This window comes from Onthophagus taurus, chromosome 6 (genome assembly GCF_036711975.1).
Source record: "Onthophagus taurus isolate NC chromosome 6, IU_Otau_3.0, whole genome shotgun sequence".
In the NCBI taxonomy this organism is placed as follows: domain Eukaryota; kingdom Metazoa; phylum Arthropoda; class Insecta; order Coleoptera; family Scarabaeidae; genus Onthophagus; species Onthophagus taurus.
Window position 1 is genome coordinate 8,251,627 of NC_091971.1, and position 23,487 is coordinate 8,275,113.

Below are 23,487 nucleotides of genomic sequence, written 5' to 3' on the forward strand. Positions count from 1 at the left end.
CAGCCAGTTCATTAATTATTTCGAGTGATAATAACTGTATCAATGTACAAATTGTGATAATGGGGACAAATAAAATAGAAGTGGTATCTTGATGATCGTCGGGGTTTGTAAAATATTAAGACGTTGTTTCGGACAGGAAGAAGCCACAATGCGCGGTAGCCTCATCATCGTGAGATCGCGTCTAGATAAATGGTCTAGAGAAAAAAAAACTTCACGAACACCTGTTAAGGTTACCGTATGCTTTGATCATGTCAAACGCGGCGTTCAAGAGATTCGTTCATGAATTATTCAAATTCGGAATGTACATAGGTGGTGTGTGGAGTGAAGGGGACCAGTATGGAACGATAGAACGTGCTCGATGGGTAAAAGTTGAAAGGTCAATATATTTTCAGATTAAGAGAAGGTGAAAGATCACAAGTGTCGATTCGAAATTGAGTACTAAAAGTGGCACTATGCAGAAATAATAGTGATTTTGTTAATAACGTAGCGGGTTTTGATGTTGAAAACATTTTTAACTTTAGGTTGGTATAAATAAAATATAATTAATTAACTTTGAGTTTACAAATTAGTTACATTTGAAACTTTACTTGCTAATTCTGAAATTTATGTCGAGTTTAATTAAATTTTGTCATTTAACGCTTCAATAACTTTATGGAGAACTAAAACTCTCCAAAACCTATTTATTTTAAATAACTTACTTTTCAATTGAATCGTTCTTGAGGAGGTAAAAATCAATTGAACGAATAAACGATTCGTTATATGAGATTAGGTTGTTGCGGAGGTTGCTTCCATCTTACTGAAATGATCGGATTCGGTTCCCTGCGGATTGGCGAGTAACATTTTACTTTTAACCGGCAATTTGTACGTTAACCGCACGAGTAGATATCCATAAATAAGGACTGCATATAGTGCAACCATCGAACATTATCGCGGAAACCCAATCTTCTCCCCCATTAAACAGACTGTCCGTTTCCTAAACTCGTCTCTCCCAATCGTAACTTTGGATCTTCCATTACACAGCGTACGGCTACGGCGAGTATTTGCGTTAATCGTCTTGTAACGAGGTACCTATAGAAAATTGCGGATTTATGAACGTACCGCGTGCGCGGGAAAATTAATTAAAAGTCCGCGTCCCGCTGCCTCTAGATGGTTTTCAATTAATTATCGATTACCATACATTACAAGAATACCTACGTGTGGGAGAACTACGAGTTGTATAGTTTGTCGGTGATATACGGTCTGCGAACAGAGATGTACCGTGGATCGAGGTCGGAGAGAGGAAGATAAAAGATGGCTTTACGTTTATTTTTTGTCGATTGCACTGTTCGTATTCGACTGCATTGCAGCGCTGCCATAAAATGATTCCGTGAAAATTTTAAGTGAAACGATCCGTTGTCGAGTGGTTAGAATTTGAAAACGTTTTCAGTTGGTGTACTATAAATGTGCTTTTAACACAAAAATTTGTACCTACATAAAAAGACCTGTATCAAATAATCAAATATGTTAAGTTTAAAGCAGAATTTGAACTGTAAAAGAGTATAATTGTTATTAGTTTAATCATCTGTAGATGTATTGGTAGCACTGATTATGGAAATAAAACCATTGATTGGATTTGTTTTTAAAAATATCTCAACGTATAGATTGCATCGAGAAAATGTGTCTTTCCCTAACCATTGACCAAAACCATAAACTTATTGTCCTCATCCTCTTCATTCTTTTTGTAAAAAGATAAATGTTCCTAATTTGTTTCGGCGAGTCTCACCATCCACACCGCCATTTATCAAACGTTTAGACACCGCTTGAAAATAAATAATAACCGTTGTCAAACTAACATCATCTACCATCAGATGGAGAAGACGATACGTTGTTGACAAGAGGCCGCTGGTCGTTTGTCATTGTTAGGTGTCCATGGTGGCGGTAATACGCCAACAGTTGATCGGTAATTGATGCTAGATCTCGTGGTTCGATTACGAAGTCGGATTTTGAAAGGAGTCCAGTTTTAGCCTCAAGATATTCTGGTAACGAGCGATGGTGATTATAGTCGACAATTCTCGGTGAGAAAAACCGACGATAGAATTAATGTCCATACTATAAATCATTTGGGAATTCGCGAGCTTTGATCATTGGTCAGTACCCGTAATCGCGGGCAATTACGTGGCGCTAATAAACGGCTTGTCCCGGTTTGGGCGAATTATCGCCACTTAATGAAGAAGGTGAGTATCGCAACACCCACAAAGTGTTATTAATTCCAGAATTTATTGCTCGTAATATTATCAAGGCTGTAGTTAGAAAAGAGGTTCGATCGATAGATAAGTTGAATTTATAGGAACATGTTAATACTTAATTAACAAGTACGTTTATGAATTTCAAACCATTCTCTTAGATACATTCACATTTAAAGTAGGTATCCAGATTGGATGTTGTTTTAGTGACATTCGAGTTTATCTTTCGAAGGCGCGAAGGAATGCGATGTGAACAGATTAAGGATGCAAGTTCCCATGCACTTGGACACTATATCATAAAAATTTAACGCCGTTAAGGAGATGCTAGGTCAGGGATCGCAACAATGACTGAAAGCATAAAGGGGCGATTCATAGGAGGTCATTGTTATTCAAATGGCTCCTTTGGGGAACCGAAATTGGGCCGACGAGAGGCTCAAGACGTCGTCGGCAGTTCTCCAAACGCCAGGTGGTCCATTCATCGTTCGATTTATAGAGACACCTATGCCAAGATCTAGTCTTTGTTTTTTCTCGCGGTCACTCTTTGTTACTAGAAACTGCCGCGGTTCGTATCTCTGGAGGATGCAATAAAGTCGGACCATGAATTTAGAATACCCGCAGTGGATCTCCATACGTTCTCTTGGTTATGGGCTGTCGTAAAAGTTCATCAAGACATTTATACCTTTACGAGAAACATTTGTTTTTAGAGAAGTGTTTTATTTTCATGTGTTTGGAAAGAAATCTTTAGGTACTAATTTGTACCAACCACACTTTCATGTAAAATAACGAGTTACATCAAAAAAAATATACACGACGGTGTTCACAATTACACCTCACCAACCATGTAATCTCGTATGATTCGCCGTTTTCGAGTTAACAGTATAAAATAACAGACCACGAACATCCGTTAATTTTTGAAGCAATTTAACTTCATTTACGGGAACATGGGCGTTTAAAGAAAATCGCATTTTTTATTTGGGTACACAGGTTTGGATTAATCCGGTAAATATCGTGTGAACTTAATCGCATGTTTTGCTGCTGTTCATCGGTTTCGTATTAGGTTTATCTTTATTCTTCGTGCAATTAAGTTACGTAACAAAGCTTTATTGCAGCAACGTGTGGGCGGATTTTTTAGATGCCTTGAAATTTCTTGAAAGTGAGAGTAAGCTTCGGGTAACCACGTTGAATAATAGATATGTAAAGTATGTTTAGATTTTTTAACCCTTTTTGAATGTTATGTTTCGGCTAAAATGAAAATCCTTGAAAGCAGAGTTTTGTTGTGTTGACAAGGTTTCATTTGTAGTGAAAAAAATGGAACACACATTCCAACAGCTGTTTCTAATTTGTTCGATTCATCATTGAATTTTTGCCGACGTTTCCGTTCAGCGTGACCTTTGACATATTTATTCCGAAAAAAGGCACCCTAAATTAGAAAATCAGACAACCTAAAAACCAGAAAGAGTACGCAAGGGAATATCACCATTGGACAAATTCCAAAACTTGAATCTAGGTCAAAGTATTACACAATAAAGTTGCGATAAATGAAATTTAGCTATTTTTAAGTAGTATTTAATAATAAGACAAATAACAATTTCGCATCGTGTTAATATAGAATGGGATATAAACTGAAGAATTCTTGCTACATGTTTAGCGTAGTTGTTTCTGTAAGTTTCTGTGCTCATTACCTCTATTACTGTAAAATCTTAGAATTAAGTGTATACAGGTCGCGGCTGATATCATCAAGAACTAGAATTTAGCCGGGTAATGGTGACAATTGTATTCGCACAGCTTGTTAAATGAAACGATGTCGTCGCCGTGCAATAATTAGTTCTCTAAATGTTGCCAACTTTCCATGGTCTACTTCGCATCTAAAACATAAAAATTCTTTCATTTTTCAATGGGGGAATTACCGTTTTCTCTTTATTAACGGTATCAAATTAATATACACATGTTTATAAAATCAAACAAAAACATTAGCCAACAGTTTCCAACTCAATTGTTACAAGCGGCGAACAATGCAGCCATTTATATGCGTATACTCCCCGATAAAACACTGATTGTATTTGAGCTGGGAACAGTGAAAAAAAAGTAAACAATTTTCGAATTCCGTGTTTTATTTTTAGCTGACAGCCGTTTTAAACAAGCTTTCCAAAGGGATTCATCACTAACTAAATTGGATCACTTTAAATGTAACATCCAAAAAAATCGGGTTTAAAATATTAACCGTATTTTTTATTTTTATTTTTCCAACACAATTTGATAAAAAATATCTCTGCAGAAAATAAATGAAAATATACGCGCTAGAATGAATTGCTGGGAGCCGCACGATAATTAAGTTGTTGGTTTTCGCAACACCAAGCACTTATAGATATACCTTAACTCATTATCGGTTATTATTCAACCCTCACATTTCCGTTATTCTTGACCGGTCATTTATTATTCGAGATCACAGATACGCAATGATTATCTTGCAATTTTCATACGTACTTCAGATAATAGCGCCTTCGTATGTCGTACTTCCCGTAAAGGCAACGCAACAAATTCCACGCGCTATTTGCTTTTCCACGGTGAAGAACTTGTACGTGGGCAACAGATTACTCGGATAATTTTCCTCGCTTTTTGATCTCCCGCGGCGAAGCCAATAAACATATCATTCATTAGACGTACATTCACGTTTAATAGTCTTTCTTTTTTGTTCTTTTAAGTTTATGAAAGAGGTTGGTGTTTAAACGGGAGATATAGAAACCATTATTAGAGATCTAAAAGATCTTTACGTTGTTTTGAACAATGACCCAAACAAAATGTTGGCATAATACATTGTGTAAGATAACTTTAAATAATTTCGTATTCATCTGTATCAAATTAATTGAATCTTCACGCTTGTCTAAATAGAAAAAATCGTTTAATGCGATTTTAGTTTGGTTGAATGATTTTGGATTAATCCATGAAAAATGCTTTATTGCATGTTTGGGTGGAGCTTTTACATTTTTTCCGTTGCACACCAATACTTCTGCAAAATGAATGAAAATGAGTTCGGTAAAAGCTACGCTTTATTCTCTTCGTTATTTTCACCAAACACGCCCAATAATTTGATGTGTGATAAAACGATTTCACGAGCTTATTTTTACATCAAATTAAAGTTCAAACTTTTCTCTTTAAAACAATATATGAAACATACATTAATTAAAAATTTTTTTCTATAAAACTTGTTTGCTTGCATTACTTAAGTTTCTTTTACTTATAAGGAACATTTATACGTCTCGCTTTCCTTGAGAATTTTGCAGCCGTCCCTAGAGGCAGACTAGGAATGTTTACTTCTGAGAACCAACGAACACGGTTTAGTCCTAGATACTTATCTGTTAAACGATAAGCTGTCCCTTCACTTCGTAGTTACGCGACGGTGGCTCCGAGAATGTATTTATCGTTAATTACAGGAATAGAAGAACGGATTGCGCTGCGTTTCGCCAAAGAGGCGATAACATCGTCGTAATTATGATGGTGAAGATGATATATACCAAGCTTGTTGTGAACGCATCCAGTCTTCCGTCAGATAAAGTCATAAAAGCTGTGTTCCTTGAGCGTCACTTATTTTATCTACTTGAAAATAATCGCCGTAATTCATGCCATCTAAAAGGATAAGTTTGCAAATTAAGTGATAGAGGTCATAGAAACGTAATTGTGCATTTCCTAACCCATTTTTCTTTACTGCTCCACATCTGGGTTTTACTATCAGCAATTTGGGGTGTCGTTTTAGGGACCAGAAATCTCGGATTTACGCAAACTGGGCTGTTGTAACGGCACCACCAAAACGTGTGGTAAATCCGGCGGCTGTAAAAAAATAGTAGGTCGCTGGTGTTTGCACGGTTTGTGCTCGAGATGCCGTCGTAAAATCTCTTCCATAACCCAACCAACACCCCTCGCTCGTAGAGAACGGGGTCAGCAATTATGAGTTTGAAATGAGGGCGCTTCGTGTGAAAGGGTAACCGCGCGGCTAAGGGTTACGGCTCAGCTATAGGGAGCATCTGAATAGAGGATCGATGTAATGGTGGATGAACAGAGAGTGGAGAAGGATCTCTGTAAAAAGTATTCTCTCTAACTAGACATATTGTGTGTGTTTTTTTATTCAAGGTCGGTGTGTTACAGTTATTTATTCATGATGTTTTTTTTTTCAATTCAACTGACAATGATTTATTTATTTTATTTACAGCCTGAAGGGAGCAATTCTCCAGGTCCAAGTCATGCATTTCGATGCAAAACTTTCAAGAAACCTCGACCATGTCATCTCTGTCATCAGCCAATTTTTAATCAGGGCTCATGTTGCAGAGGTAAGAATTTAATTTTTTAAACCAAATATGCTTTGAACTGGAACTGGTGTTAGTTGTGTGTAATTAAATATAAAGCCAGATTAAATATTAATTGTCGCGACTGAAGATTGCTTTGTTCTTCGTCAATTGGTGGACCGAATTTGCCCGTCTCGGGTTCTCGCAATTCGTTTCAGTGCCTAGTTAGTTCACAATCGAGGGCGTGTAGTTGTCCCATTGTTCGGTTTCTAACATTTAAACGAAAGGTTAATCGCGCTGTCAAGACAAAATGTATCAACTGGTCTGCGCCCAACCGCTGGTTGACGAATGGTCTTCGTGATACTAAAGAGGGTTGCACGAGAACCATCTCCAACTGAGCTTAATATCTTCTAAGTATTCCGTCATTATTATTTAGCAAAATAGAAGACAAGTTAATTTAACATTGGACGTGTAATTATTGTTATGAAATCTTGTTACAATCTAAAAACTTCTCTTCGATCCTCACATAAATAGACGCCCACGTATCCGCGGTCATTTCCAGGAAGTTTCTTTATACTACAAAGCATACCGAGACGGAAGGAATGAAATTCGCAGATTGTCGCCGGATCCCGACGTGATATACGAGCGATAGGCGTGACCGCGAACTCGGCGAATATACGAGCCGTACTAGCGCCCTTTGACGTTGATACTGAAATTTATCGCCGAATGAACCAAGGCATTCATAAATTCCGCGTAGTTATAAGAGAATAAAGCGTTTTGTTCGTTATGCTGGGAGCTAGTGTCAAGGCTTTAAGGTAATATTTAATGGCCATACTGTGAGGCTGGAATTTCTTTGTAATATTGGCTGGATTTACATCAATTAAGCATTAAAATTAACATCGAATGGTTAAACGTAAGTCTAATCTCTATTTTTTCACGACGAATGATATTTGCTATGTTTAAAAAATTAAGATTATCAACGCTATCTTAATTAACATCTTTGAAACGTCCAAATCTCTAGCTGCTAACATACTATATTAGAGCAGACTCTTTTAGATTTGAGACATATAATTTGAGATATAAATCGTTTTTAAATCTTCATAAATAAAAATGAAGTGTTAAGAGCTGAAAAGTGTTACAGAGCAATGCGTAAAGGGTAAAATTCGCTACAACTTTTGTTCTAAAAGTTATCTGTATCATGCTTGGTATACCGTTTTTTTTCATTACCCAAGTGTGAAAATACAAATTCTTCTAATTTTCATATTTTCGAAATTTTCTCGATATTGATGCAGCTGATAGCAAAAGTAATAAGGATTTTAAAACTTTAACGAACTCTTTGTATGTTAAGCAAAATCTGTTGAGCAATCCAAATGTTAATTCGATTATCAACGCTAATTAATATTCATATAGACGGTCTCTTTTATAATTAAATTTTTTCAAGAAGCGATACTCTTTGAGATAAACTTTCCGTCGGATTTACTTAAATTTTAATAAGCCGACGAAATTAATTAAATTCCGCTAGGATGAGTTTTATACCCTTCATAAAATTTTCTGCTTTATGCGTTGCAGGTAATGCAACTCGCATTACTACCACTCGATTTAGCAGCAATTAATTTAGTTAGGCACGTCGACTTCGTAATTACATGTTAATTTTATAACGAGACATTCAGGACATTTCGCGAGATACTTTAAAGGCCGTAAATTAAGTTAAATTAAGAAAGAAAACTTTAATGTAAATATAAAATGCGTTTTATGACGGTTTTAATTACAAGTACAAGTTTTCATTTTAGGAGTAATAACCCCATAAATTTTATACCTACTTTTGTGAGTATTTTATGTTTTTCTTTTTGGCGTAAGCAAAGCTTCCTCGTGAAAGCTCTTTTTGAATTTTTGCTGAGAAACCTACATTGTCTTCATCTCATCTTTTCAACTCCTATTTCCTTTTTGGTGGGATTCTTGATTAGGATAATTAGGAAGATTCTTGCTAATAGGAAATTCTCTCAAAATCATTAATTAAATCTTGTATTTCCGAGCCGGTTTTATCTGCGTTTTGAGACTAATTCCTGAATTCAATGAACTTTAAATCTCGAACGTTTGTTGCTGTCAGAGGGATTTGCAGCATTTGTTATCGTAATCTCTCGGAAATTTCCATTCTAACAGATGGATTTTACTCTCATAATCAAATAACATTGTAAATTACTGAATCTTTCACGTGCCATTTTTTCCAACTCAGCTATTTTGAAATCTTTGGGATTAAGGAAAAAACTTGTACAACTTCCTTTCAAAAGCAATAAAGACGATAATAGGGTGTTCTCAATTCGTTTTACGACTATACACGAGGCAATTTGGTTCGAGTTCTTTTAGCAAACGTTTCGCTCGGTCGCTAATTACATGGAGAACGATGAACCGCACCTTGATACGTATTTAATTACAGGTTCTTTGGTCCAAACGAACCGTACCGACGATGAGCAACGACGCGCAACCACATTTAAAGCAGATTATAGGGCCATTAGCGTTGATGTAGTGCCGCAATAACAGATTAAAGTCGATTTTCTTCACACCTGGTTATTTTTCTTGAGAAATAATTGCTATATTTTTTAATCTAAATTTATTTCTTGTTTATAAAGTAGCACTGGCAAACAAAATTTGTACAGAAATTTTATTATTTTATTTAGAATTAAATTAAAATCGAAATTACATTTGTGGTGGAGGCGCCGGTGTCGTAAAACATTTACGATTTGGTAATGCATAGGTGTACTAAATAAATTAGTTTGGTACAAATTAACTTTCCTTAATTAAGTATCGAATTATTATTAAACAGGTTAAATTAAAACAAAATTCCTCTCCCCATTACCGCATGGATTACGGTTGATTTATAGTCGATGGGAACTCACGCAAATTATGATTTACGTTCCATACGTCTTCCTTCCACCTCGAGTATTAAAGTGATTCATCATGTCTGCACAAAACCCGACCCTGCTAAAACGGTCGCAATCTTCTAACTAGTTCTTTTTTTGTTCCAGTTTGCAAGTACGTGTGCCACAAGGTTTGCGAGAGTAAGGTAAGTAAATCGTCGATTGGCGAGCGTCTCTTTTAACCTCTTAAGGATCCGACACTGCTCGGATCCTCGTAAATCATCTAAAACTAATCTCTCACGTAATCGTCGTCGTAAATCAGTCGATTCGGCAACCCAGTGATTTTCATTATGAGGTATGAGTCCGTGGGGCACCAACCCACGTTCGGGTTACCGCTGCTGTTCGAAACTGATTTTGTGCCGAGTAACTTCTCGGAAGATATCCATTTCGTTTAACAAATCATTCGCGAATCGTTGAATTTTAGTATTTTAAAGACCATTACAAGAATGAATACTCGAGCATAATCCTTATTTAATAAGATTTTAAACGAGTCGTAAACATAAGCATTTTCGCAAAATTCGAAATTTATCATCGACTATTATTTGTAATTACGGCGACGTGGTGGCGCTCGTTTGCATTTCGATTTGCAAGCAGCGAATTCACAAGAAGGCAACACACCTTTTGTCCGAGATAACACAATGTAATAAGTTCACTAACTGATTGCGCTCCACCCACACGTGCCAAACTCGACGAGATGAATGCCTTCCATTAATTTTTGGCGCGCCGCTGTTAACGAGACTCTCACTCGATTATCTCAAGACCAGATCGGCTCGGCGAAATCTTATCTCATGAATATGAAAGCCGTTCGACATACAAGATAACACACCTCAAGCAACTCTTCATTTTCTTTTAACAAGATATATGAAGAATTGATGATAAATGATGCTCAACAGAAAAGGTTTTAGGTAAAATTAAATCAACCGTAACTTTTCGGAGCTTTTAGTAATACGAATTTGATAACTACAAATTTCATGCGCGTTTAATCAGGGGTTAATACTACACCTGAGAAAGTGGGGTAAGCTCTGGCAATTTACGTCCGAGGTACTTATTATTTACTTGTTTACACACGCCCTGAAGGTGTGGCTAGGATATTCTCGGCAAAGAGGATTTTGCGCCGAGCAAATCAAATCGACATCCCACGCTAATCCCTTCGTTCTGCAGTATTCCGTGCTAATGGAACGTTAAGTTGGTGGCCCCAAACGGTTAAAAACGAACCTCAGGCTCCTTCGTTAACGAACTTACCGACGATTAAATCGCACAAATTTGTGCAACGCCACTAAAGGATTCTACACACGTTCACATTTCCAGGCAGAATTATCTCGACCCACTCTGGGGTTTAAATGGCGCGTTTAAGTATAAACAACGAATTAAGAAGATTTAACTCGGACTTGTTCTGTAACGTTCTACACTAATAACAGAGATTAGTTAGGAAGTTGAGTATTTTTAAAATTAACTAAAAATAGTTTTCAGTTTTAATTTTACTTTTTTATATCCCGTTTTAACTAATACTAGACTAGTTAACTCAACGAAGCCTTCTCCATCTGCATTTGACAAAAACAACGTACAAGGGAATTTTGAGAATTAATTAAGGGGGTAGTTAACCCCCACTACCCCCAAATGTCGTATATGCCTTACTTTACACTAAACATTTTACTGTGCGACTAATTTACGGTTTTGTTTAAAATATTTTCAAAATACCTGACAGTTTTATCACATCATTCTTACGAAAAGTAATTACATGTTAACTCTTGTAACTTCGCTAGGGTTGATCTACGACGAATGAGAAAAAACACTTAACTAACATTTTTGAATGCACTAAAGTATATTTAACGCCACTAAAATTTTGATAGCAATTTTCGTTTTCGAAATATATGAAAAATGTACTTTTTCCGCAAACTTTGAGCCCCTAAAACTCGGCTCAGGGGCTTTTACCACACGTATAAAAACATACGTAAACCTTATTTTGGTTCATTCTATGACTGTACCAAATTTCATTAAAATCGGCTTGCCACAGTTGTGTTACTTCCCTTGTTAGTTGACTTTGTCAATAATTAGTGTTAATTGATTATTAATTATGTATTCATGTATATTTTATCAAACTCTAACCGATTTCGTCAACGTGAAAGCCTTGGTACTTATAACATTCAATATACTCGCATTGATCACAAATTGCGATATGTACAGATTGCAATGATAGTTACGAGCGCAAGCATTCGATCGTTTTAATACGTTATTGACATGCCATGTCATTAGCATCGGTCAACCAGTCTATCGCTGTTCATGTTCAAACTGTATTTCCTCGTTCTGATTACCATAACTGTACGAATGCGAGATGTAAATCCACATTGGAACTGAATTTAACCACGGACATATGCCACATAAATTGATACATTTGAATGATCTAGTTGATTAAATAGCTAATTTTTAAATCAACAAATTTTGTAATATTGATTCAATTTAAGTTTATGGGCTTCAGGATGTTGTTTGCGTCAAGGGTACAAGTTATAAATTATGTACGTCGTGTCTCCGGCAGCGTATGCTATTGTGTCGGTATGGAAATTTATCCATGTCACACGACGCAGTTTCAAACTTGATAAAGGGCCTCAATCTGGAGCAGGTATGCCGTTGTAGTTTCACGAACGCATAGCGTAGAGTGTCCAAGTTAAAGCATAGTATTGAAACAAGTTTCAAAGAATGTCAACAATTGATGAGATAGTTAAATAAAGTTATTAATAGTTCATGGAACAATAATAAACATTTCAATTTCTTTAATATCGTCACTACAATAATGAAAACGGATGGCGGTCTAAACGAAATTACTAGGAAGAGGAGAAGATTCAAAAATGCTTTTAAATGGAATAATCCGGGTTGAAACTCTGATGGAAAAGTTAAAGTGAAGTCTGTAATAGCTTCGAAAAAGTTTCGGAATAAAAATCAAACCCGCATTGAGTTATTTTTAGTTCTTTACGATAATAATGTTGTGTCTCGTAAAAGTTGCTATTAATTTCATATTAAATCTCACATTGCTAAACTTGATATCCTCCGAGTTTGGTCTTATTGTTTGATTTCATTTCATTTTATTTCATCTCGATAAAAACAAAAAAGGAACATTATTTTTCAAGTTTCAAGTTTCGAGTTACGACCGATGATTCAGCGCGTTTTTCTGCACCCACCAACCGCTACAAAGGCAGTTATCGCGCGTACGCGATTTCTATACGCCCGATAAATATTATACGGGCACAATTAACACGATTGAATGGAGAATAAGCCAATAAATCTGATGCCGGTCGCCGTCGTCGTTTGAATCTCTTTCACGTCACGAACAATACATATCCGACGTCGGAGGATAAGATGGGTGCCGCAGGACAAGCGCAGAATTACCTGCTTACAATGAATACTTAATAACGCCCGAACCCACAACCGCCACACCATCAAGAACCATCCTGATCGATGCAAACGCAATTTGATTAATGCACCTTTTAATGGGAGTTATAATTGCACTTGACGTGCGGAACACATAATTTAACGGAGGTGTTAAAAAATCACGTAGGTTTTAATAAATGGGTGGTCGAGTTAAAAAATTTATGATCCAATAGTAGATATTCTGCATCCAATGTATTTTGAGTTGCCTATATAACGGCGTTTGCTCCACAACGTAAATTTCAATGTGAATAATTATAGTAATAAATAGTACCTTGTTATAAATTAAATACGTCAAAAATAAATACTTAATTAAAAATAAAATTATTTATTAATATCTATTTAATGGCTAGCTTGATCATCTAATCTAGAATATACTTATTAGGATGTCACATAATACCGGTTCATCAACTCTACAAAAGCAACACCACTACATATGTTATTCTAATTTATTCTCACTTCCCGTTCAAATCTGAGTTGTCACATCGCTGCGAAGTGCTACAAGAACTGGATCCCCGTACATGTCGGCAATGCTGGAGGAATGCGGACAACGTTTCCTGCTGCCCAGATGTACTGGTCTCCGGACTTGCAGACGGCTCGACGTTGAACTGTACCAGCAATTATAAGAAAAAATAAACACCATCGTCTACATGTTTAACAACATTTTTAAACCATTTAAATCGCAGGGATAATCATTTAATTTCACCATATAATACGACTAAACTGAATGCCATTGAGTTAATCAATAAAAAAATTTTAATTTTTGTCTGTTATCTTGTGATAATGATAAAAAGTTATCAATAAATATCAATAAGTCACTTTTTTCTCGCGAGACTTCACTCAATCAACTAATTCAGCTATAATCCTTATTATGTAACGGGTAGTACATTTAGTATTTTTTTTTAATCGTGTTATTTTGACAGTGACTCTTTCCCGCTGAAAATCTTGATAAAAAGTCAGTATCATATTTCCGCGGAACGAAATGAATCGCCTTACGTTTGAACAACGTTTGGAGATATTACAAACTTATTTCCAAAAACAATCTTGTGTAACCCAAACACTTTTATTGAAAAGAAGCTTTGGTCGAAATGAGGTACCCACCGTGACTGCTGTACGTAAGTTTGTGCACTCATTGACTCAGCAATTGAAGGCACGAAATGCACAACGATTTGCTTGAAAAATCATCTTTTCTGACGAAGCGCATTTTCATCTCGGCGGCTATTTCAACAAGCAAAACTGTTTGGTGCGGATTTATTAGCGGGGGCATAATTGGCCCATTTCTCTTTGAAAATGCTATTTTAACGCCATTTTGGTCAACGATTTTTTTGTGGCCAGAAATTTAAGACATGGCCTTGGACGATCTTTGGCTTCAGGAGGATGGCGCACCATGCCACGACCATGCCAGGCCATATCGAGCCATTCGTGAGATAGAGCCAGAAACCGTCACCAAGGTCTTCTAAAACTGGGTTAACAGGATGCGCTACTACACCCCATGAATTAATCGTGTTCCATAAGTAATGGGAATGTTTGCTGTTTCGAATAAACTAAGAATATCGAAAAAAAATTGATCTTTTTCATTTTTAAAAAGAAACCACTTTATGGACCATAATAACAATTTGGAACATTTGGAAATATTCCATTGTAGCCCTTCGCGATTGCAGATACAATAACATGAAACTTGTTTACCGTAAATACCACATTTGTCACTAAATAAATTTTGCGACTCGATTTAAGTTGAGTTGGGTCGAATAACGACGGGAGGTGTTTATTAAGCCGATTCTCGATGTGCCCAACGCTTAACAACACAATCACAAATTGGTCGCTTTGGTGTCAAGGGAGAATCGGGAAAAAAGATCGAAAGATATGATGTCCTTTTTTGTGAGAGGATTTCCAACGACAAAGTTGTTTCGGAATTCCAATCGTATAAACACGCAATAAATAAAAAATTTAAAAAGGAATTTTTTATTTTAATCTGTTTAACAGATTTTATAACGATACTTTTATGTTATTTAATCTTATCTCGTTTCGTTGTAGTAGTAGGTAATATAATGGAAACAAACAATAAAGTAGAGTATTTTTAACAGATAAACGACATAAAATTCCTCGAATTAGACTGCAAATAATATGTGGGACCAGCATGTAGTTTAGGAGCTCAAGGCCAAATCAATTCGAGTGGGTATTATCTGGCAGGGTTATTTAGATAATACTGAAGATACAGCAGAGTGATAAAGTTCAATCAATTTTGCTGCCAGTCCACCCGCGCCCAACCTTACGGTAACGTCCATTAGCTTAGTGGATCTTTGTTATTCGAGCACGGGATTGCTTCAGGTGCGGACGTAGACAGTAAATTTGCGTGTGAAATTATGTTCGCGAATCCATATAATTACGGAAGGTGTTGCATTTCTTACTCACGTGTTGTGTTTTATAGTGTTTAATAGGTCATATCCTCTAATTCTTTATGGATGATCTCAAGGTTAGTTAAACATTTAACGTTTAATCCAATAATAATCTAATCTAATTTAATTAAAGAAAAATTAATGTTATTGTCATGTACTAAATGAATTATACTTCTTATGGATTCATTACTCGTAGAAGAATTATAAATTTACATATAACCTATGTGTCCAAGTTTAAAAATAATGTAGATATCATTAAAAAAACAAACAAAAAGATAAGAATTCTCAACACCTTTGTAGATAAAAAATCATATAAAAATGGCGCAGTATCAAAAATTCGCTTCTTTATCGAAAACAATAAATCCATCGACGACCAAGTAAACTTATTACCCCTACGTAGATAATGTATCAAGTTTTAAGTACCAACATGTGTTCGCATCGAATCCCTTAAGAAACACTTTCACCACAATAAAATTATCTCCAAAACAACAGGATCCATGAGTTCCACGCTATAAATAACACCCCAGCTTTTTATCACCACATTCAACAAAAATAAACGCCAGGGATTTATATTCGACGCCAATCGTCGTATTATTGTTCGAAGCGAAAGGTTAAGTAATATTTCTATCGTCGAGCCAAAATGTTGTACTTTAACCATAAATTTCGCGGCGCATAGTTAAGAACAAAATATAAGTATATGTATGACGGTGTTTCCAAAAATAAGCACGATACATTCTGTAGGTCGAGCGGTACACGTATGTATAATGATGTTGTTCGTCTGTTCGTACGATGAAATGTGTGCAAAATAAACCTTTAGAGCTTATTCCATCATGCAAGAATAAATAAATATTTGGTACTCGGTGAATCATGAATCTTTTGTCGAGTCACTAACCTTTCATGAGGTGATTTCATATTTCACCTTTATCAATTGGTAATTTAATAGGTCAAATAACAAATTTCTATACTTATAAGAATCAGATTTTTTAAATTTGGTATTGTGAGAATTTATAATATCGAAACTTTGGTAGTAGTAATCAAAGTCTTCTGTTTTCAGTATCTAGTCTTTGTAAATAAGTAACTAGACTTATGGCAGCAGTTTTTAGTGTTTTGAAAGCAATATGTAATTTTTTCCAATCAGTATCAAGTCTTCTATTTTCAATATCTAATCTTCTGGAAGCAGTATCTAAACTTTTGCCACCGGCATTTACTCTTCTTCAGTCTTGTACCACCAGTATGCAGTCTTTTATGCAGAAGCAGACTTCTACCTTCAGTCTGCTTCAAGTGCAACCAGTATCAAGTCCTGTCACTAAGTTATAATACCTCAGTTCAAATTTGCTGTATCATTCAACAATGTCAAGAAACTTGTTAATAAAAGACGAAACAATTATTTTTAGAAAAGAATTGGGTGTTTATTATATAAAATAGAGAAAGTTTTTGTATTCAAAAATATATACGAAATATTGTATAAACTCTCATCATTTAAGACTACATCTAGTGGAGTTTCGTTCAAGGTCATATGACCTGCGACTCCACGGTATCATTTGCAATTTAAATACACTGCGCCGGGAAGAACATAAACTTAATTAACTGGCGTCTGGTTTATCGCTTCCAAATATCAAATTAGCGCGAACGGCCAGAGATGTTTAAACCGTCGATTGTTTGTTGTTCAATCGTTCGTCGTACATATTTCTTCTCGACTTATTCATATTCACGTAAACAAACGTACGTTGATGCGTGGTAAACTCAAGGTACGGTGTTTACGTTAACCTATAACAGGATGCCGCGTCCAGACGATTTCGATAAAGTAAATGCGGGGGCACGTGGTAAGTGCTTCCATCTGGTTACTCTCTTTGACGGCGTCTGTGTTCCAAAAACCATAAATACAGTAGCTCGGAATCCTACATTACAAAGATAAATTTTATGGGCGGTTAAGAAAACGTTTCAAGTACTTGATCTAATTAGTTCGAGATGGAAAGTCTTAATAAAAATAACTCATAATCAATTATTGTCTTTGACCCAGACTTTGGTTATTTTAAAACTTAATGATATTGTTTTCTGAGAACAAATTTGATGTTCACGACGCCACGTGTGCTGTTCAAGGAACTATCCTGATTATTTTGCCCTGCGTAAAGAAATTTATGGTGCTATAAACGCGCGACCTATTTAAGATGTTTGCTCCACAAATCGACTGCTTTAAATTCGGCACGATTTGTTTTGTATACTAATCCAATCCTGCGTGATTAGTTTTCCAGATTACTTTTAACGTTGACCTTCCAAGTTTTAAATAATAATTATTATACCATATACATATTATTAACCTTTCAACATTAATTAAATGAATTATTCTTAATTGTTGGGGTGTGATAAAATCATAATTCACCACCGCCATAAACAACGTTACGATTCAATTACGAACCGAAACCGCTAATTACGAATTTCATTTTCCGGCGATTTTGGCTGTCAGTTCCAATCGTGCATATCGTTACGATCTATGCAATCAGTGTGCTCATAATTCCTATGGGCTGTATGCTAATAACACCAAAGAAGGATTAATGTCAAAGGAATTAATTGACAACACGAAATTAATTTCAAATAAAATATTTGTGAGAAATGCAGTTTTCATCGTTCATGTAACTGAATGAGAGTTAGGAATTTCCACGTGGGAGTCAAAAACTGCACGTGAATTGTTTACGACGACCAACCGACACTCCGAATCAAAACCAACAAGTTCGAGTGCACCTACTCGACCGGAGTCCGAAGAGGGAACTCTTTCTCTTCGTCGTCTTTCTTGCGCTTGCATATCCCCGAGTTTGTTGTGCTTAAATATTCCTCGGTTACAGTTGATATACGTTGGTCATGCAAACGAACTTTTATTAGTATTTCAAAACAACGGGCCGCAGTGGGCGGCACAGATGGCAATGGGAATGTTTATGACAGAGAAAATATCTGCTAAGTAGTACATTTCGTGAAGGTTTACGATGTAAAATAATACCGAGTTGTATTTGTAGTAAAATCATTTCTTGTTTTTGTCACAATTATCTTTATGATCTGAGTTGTCTTATCTTTAGAATATAATACATCCTTAAAATAAACTATTTATCGACCTTATCAAAGTACCTTTCCGTCGGTAAATATATTATCGAACATTTAACGTAGATCCGAGTCTAACTTAGTCATCGTATATATCATTACAAGTTAGTTCGTAGACTCTAATCTGGCATAAATTCATACTAATGCTATTAAATTTCCAGATGCACAGACACAAACCGTAATATACCGAGGTACGGACTCTCGACCGCTGGCTAATCCCGCAAGATACCCACGTTTATCAAATCAAAACCGAGAGACGGGTCACAAACAAAAAAAACTGTAAACAACCAGATATTCATCTAACAAGCCGTTCGGAGTTGTTCATACTTATCACGACTTGGGCACCGCGTTTAGCATCCGGCCCCTTGTATCATTTTCACGTCACGTTCAATATACATACATATACACACCACATTCGTTCTTTAGCGGTAGTCAGCACTATATTTAGAGCGTAGGAGTATGGGAAAAATGTTTCAGTTTATTACTCGCTTTGCATTTTAAAAATGTGGTCGTAAAAAAATATTTGAATAATTAATGATAGTTGGTTATACGTATTTTCTTATATTTATATGTTTTTTAGATTTGAATTGATTAATAAAAAGTCTGTTCAATCACCATTATGTTGAGTATACAGGGAATTCATATAACTCGTAATATATGAATGCAAACCATAGTTATGAAACTACCATGCACTTGCACTTAAAATGGAACATAGCTTAATAGTACAGACATTGGGTAGTTTTACAAAGGAAAAGTTTTGCTTGGAAAAAGGTGACGACCTTATGATAACGTTTATGATAACGCTTAAGTTAGCCGTGCGTCTTCAGACGCACGGTTATCCCCGAAACTTTCTAGTTCTAGGTCTAGTGTTAGTTCTAGTTTTGCACTAGCACTGTTATCATCTAGAACTAACACTATACCTAGAACTAGAATCATTTGGGTTTAGCCGCACGTCTCTAAAGACGGCTAAAGCCGGATGATTCTAGTTCTAGGTATAGTGTTAGTGCTAGTTTTACACTTACACTGTCACTAGAACTAACATTAGACCTAGAACTAGAATCATTTGGGTTTAGCCGCACGTCTCTAAAGACGGCTAAACCCAAATGTTTCTAGTTCTAGGTATAGTGTTAGTTCTAGTGCTAGTGTTAATCTAGTTTTATTTGTTATTCAGCGCTAGATTGTTGCATATTTTTATTGAGCTATAACGGACACTGTATTCCCCGTATTGATCAGTTATATCGAGGTTTTACTGTAATATCAAATTATATTGACATGTTGCATTGTATGTGGGATAAAGTAAGTAGGTACGCCCTGGTTTATATGGAAATATATTTTTGTATATTGCATCTTAAATGAAATTCACTGTATATAATTATATTATGTATCAATAGAAAATACGATAAAATCCAATTTTGACAAATTATTGCTAATCGCATTTTAAATAATCCGCAATTCTGCGAACATACTTCGGTAACGCACACCGTTACGTATACAATAGTATGTTTCTGGCGTTCCCTTGGCTCGTCCATCGCTCCCCAGCATTAACGTAAACATTTATGCCACCGCCTTTTCAGTAAACCGCGCCGAGCACAAACTCTATGGTCTCTACTAGTGTCGGCGCGCCAGTTTAGCCGTTCGAACGCGTCGTTTTCGCGTCTTTCTTCGCGCTTTCAACAATCACTTTCAGGAATTTCAGTTTCGCGAAGCACCAAAACGCCCATCCATTATCTTTATTTATTTGTATCCGCTTCTTATCGACATTCTATTGCTACATTTTATTTATTTTTACAACGCACAACATACAAATCAAATCGTCGACCGTGATTTCATACGGTAATAGTAAATATTTAGTGAGTGAGTTCGAGGTGTATTAGGTAATCCACTTAATCTGCCAATAAAAGTTCCTATTATAGCGTTTACGTGTGACGTTTAGTGTAATTCCGATTCGATATACGTTGTTGTAATTGCTGAAGGTTAAAAATTAATATTTTTTTTAATTTCACGAATTATATGAACGTCTAAAAAGAAACGCAAGGCCACATAATGATCAGATTATGGACACGAAAACGTTCAACCGTTGTACAAAGTGTCAACCGTGATTGAATGAGCGCTTAGTTGGCATGTTAATTAATTAGTCGCGATTTTGTTGCTCGCTATCAAGTGGAGAATTATAGAGGAACTTTTTTCTTTAGTATATATTATTATTAATTAGCATGTATTTTCCATTTATCGTTTAAAACATGTCGTCGTCAGTCCAAAATTCCAAGGTCAAGAAATATTTGTGGAGGTTATCACGTATTCTGAAAATGTCCAATATTTTAAGACGCGTTAAAAAAATTATTTACTCAACACACTTTAAATTGATAGATTCGTGATGTCACAATGTAAAAGTTGCTATTCTATTTAAAAGTATGAACAACCAGTTAGAGGCGAGTTAGATGATATTTGAGCGAAAAATAACTTTAATAAGTCGCAACGTGGTATTAAGTAATTTGTTTGGTTGACCTCTAGCTTTTTAAGATATATACGTCGCCTTTAGCGATAAAACTTCCTAACTATAAAATAAAAGGAATTGTGCATTAAGTATGTAATCGAGAGATAAGAAGTGTCATCAAATTAATTCTTTTCCCTGTAAACACGCTTCCTTCAGTTTATCAACGACTTCAATTGATAAATAGAGTTTCTCGACGTATGATGAAAACGTTTGAATATCTCTGAATACAGAGAAGATGTAAAACACACCTCCTACATTATATTGAAATGCACGTGAGGGGAATTCAAAATAGTTATTTAAATGAACGGACGATATATTAAGTCAAACGTTTAAATAAAAACGTGACATTACTGCTACTTTAGATATTCGTGTGGGTTGGAACGAAATTGTTTTTATTTTTTATTTTTAAAAGCTTCATATTAAAATTAATGAAATCTTATGAATAATTGAAATTTTTTAAATTTTCTAATATACATTAAAAAATGTTGATGTCAACCCTGGTAAAATAAAATAATTTAAAATATTATTAACTTCAACCTTCAAAATATTTTTTTTTCATTATACAATTCCAGCAAAATAACATCTATCGATAACGACATCGGAACAACGTTCAACATTAATCGAACTCGGTCCGCGTCAAGGTTAAAATAAAATGAGAAAACGGATCCAAATGAATTAAAAGTGTCGTGGTGGTAGGATATACGAAGCCCGGTCCGGTTGCTCATACATTAAATAATCGTTGGTAATCAGCAATAATAACCATGGAGGGCTGCTTGTATCGTGCGATTAATTCATTGCGTTTCAGTCTCGAATTGGTTTCAGTTCCACTTTAGTCGTAAACGTTAAAGCTTTTGAAAAAAATAGTGTCATCGAAGTCGTGGATACAGTGTTAAAGGATCAATTATAAGAAGATGAGTAAAAAGCAAATTGAAACGGAGATGGAAATAAGACGTTTAAAAAAGGTAGAATTTCATTTGTCTTTTTATTTTTCCTACCTTGATTTTACCTTTGTGTATGTATGTGATAAGATATCGCGTTGGTTTCAACGCAACGCTTCCTTATATTATGATGAATGTGTCGTTGTATCGTTGATATCAGTTAGAAAAAGATAAGATTTATTTTTATATTGCGAAGTTTTTTGTTACAATAAATGCAATGATTTTTTTTAACTTTTTTAACATTTATTTCAACTTATAAAATCTTGCATCTTTCGGCGTGATACTTTACCTAAACACTCACCTAAGATTTTTCATATAAACTAGGACTTGAGGTTCACACATACATTTTTAAAGTTTTCTGTAATTACAGTTTCTAGTTTTGCTTTGACCGCACCAAGTCTTCTATCAATATCGCCTAATCTTCTGCATGCACCAGCTCGTCTTCTGCTAGCAGTGCAGAATCTTCTATCAGCAGTATTTAATCTCTCATTATTAGTATCGAGTCCTCCGCATTTAGTATCTAGTTTTCTGCCAGTGGTGGGTAGTCTTCTGCAAGCAGTAGATAGTCTTTTACAAGCAGTATCTAGTCTTCCATTAGCAATATTTAATCTCTCATTACTATGCCTCTTTATTATGTATCTATTCTTTTTCCAAAAGTACCTAGTCTTCTGCAAACAGTACCTAGACTTTTTATTACCTTTACTAATACCATGTGCTCTGTTCGTAAGATAACCTTGTTTTCAAATAATATGTAATACAGAAATTATTGAAATTATGTTCTTCTATCATAATACAGATTTTCCATATTGATTGAATTTAAAAAGAAGATTTTTCTCGTAGAGTAAAAGTAAAAAATCACGTATGGGAATTCCACAGGTGTTCAAGTTGCCTTAATTAGAATTTATTAATAGCATTAGAGTAAAGAATGTTGTTTAGTAAAGCACCTCTGTTGTAGAAAAGAATTTATGAAAACTCTATACATCATTCATAGTCAACATTTTCCGTCTCGTAAATTTTCTAAATCACTTCGATATTTGGATGGCACCCTTCGACGTCGAAAAGTTCTTTTGAAAACCAATAGACTGGTCGACTGTTGGCGAAAATCGACTCCAACCCATTGAATACGCCCGCGTCCCGCTCGCTTGATTAATGTCTGCAATAAATATCGGCGATTTATTATGGTCCTGTATATAGTATATAGCCTGCTATGAATAGCGGCCGATCGTCGTGGTGTGTTTTTAAATGGGTCACGATTTAGCACGCTGCCTCTGCGAGATGGCGTCGGCATCTTCTTTTGTTTTGGCTAAGATCCAAAACCTTCGTCCAATGAATTTTTCTTCATGACCACAGTAAAAGGATTTTACTAATTTTATATTGTTAAATGGTTAAAAATATTTTAGGAAATTCAAAGTCATAAAAGGTTAAAGGGTATTACGTACGAATGATTCAATAGAAATGAAAAATGTTATGGAACAATACGGCTATAAATAAGTAATGTAAAGTGAATAAAAAATATGAAACAATAGAATCAACGAAAACATCTGCTTGCGTCTTTCTCGATAGTCATTTGCTCAAAATACGGTCATTGGATATTCATTCGTTCGATTAATATTCAACCGTCATAAACAATGGTATCTTCGTCATTGAAACAGACACGGTTATTCCGTAGTTTTCGCCGAGTGAGTAGCATTTCTTGTTGTTCCGCATTGTTTTTAAGTCTTTCTACAAATGTACC

At 35.4% G+C, this 23,487-nt stretch overlaps 1 protein-coding gene across 11 annotated transcripts in view; it reads left to right on the forward strand.

The window, feature by feature from the left end:
• LOC111428015 (tensin-1-like) overlaps positions 1-23,487 on the forward strand; it is a 100,410-nt gene that overhangs the window by 35,440 nt on the left and 41,483 nt on the right. For 6 of the 11 annotated variants that reach the window (XR_011640701.1, XM_023063402.2, XM_023063403.2 and 3 more), the window contains exons 2-3: positions 6,427-6,544; positions 9,523-9,560. Coding sequence is in view for 10 of the 11 variants with exons in the window: in XM_023063402.2 (XP_022919170.2) it covers positions 6,427-6,544; positions 9,523-9,560 (156 nt within the window). In the remaining variant the exon portion in view is untranslated. Of the gene's footprint in view, positions 1-6,426; positions 6,545-9,522; positions 9,561-15,149; positions 15,308-19,940; positions 20,195-21,386; positions 21,777-23,487 lie in introns of those variants that run through there. The other 5 variants (XM_023063404.2, XM_071196929.1, XM_071196930.1 and 2 more) reach the window with 5 other exon arrangements.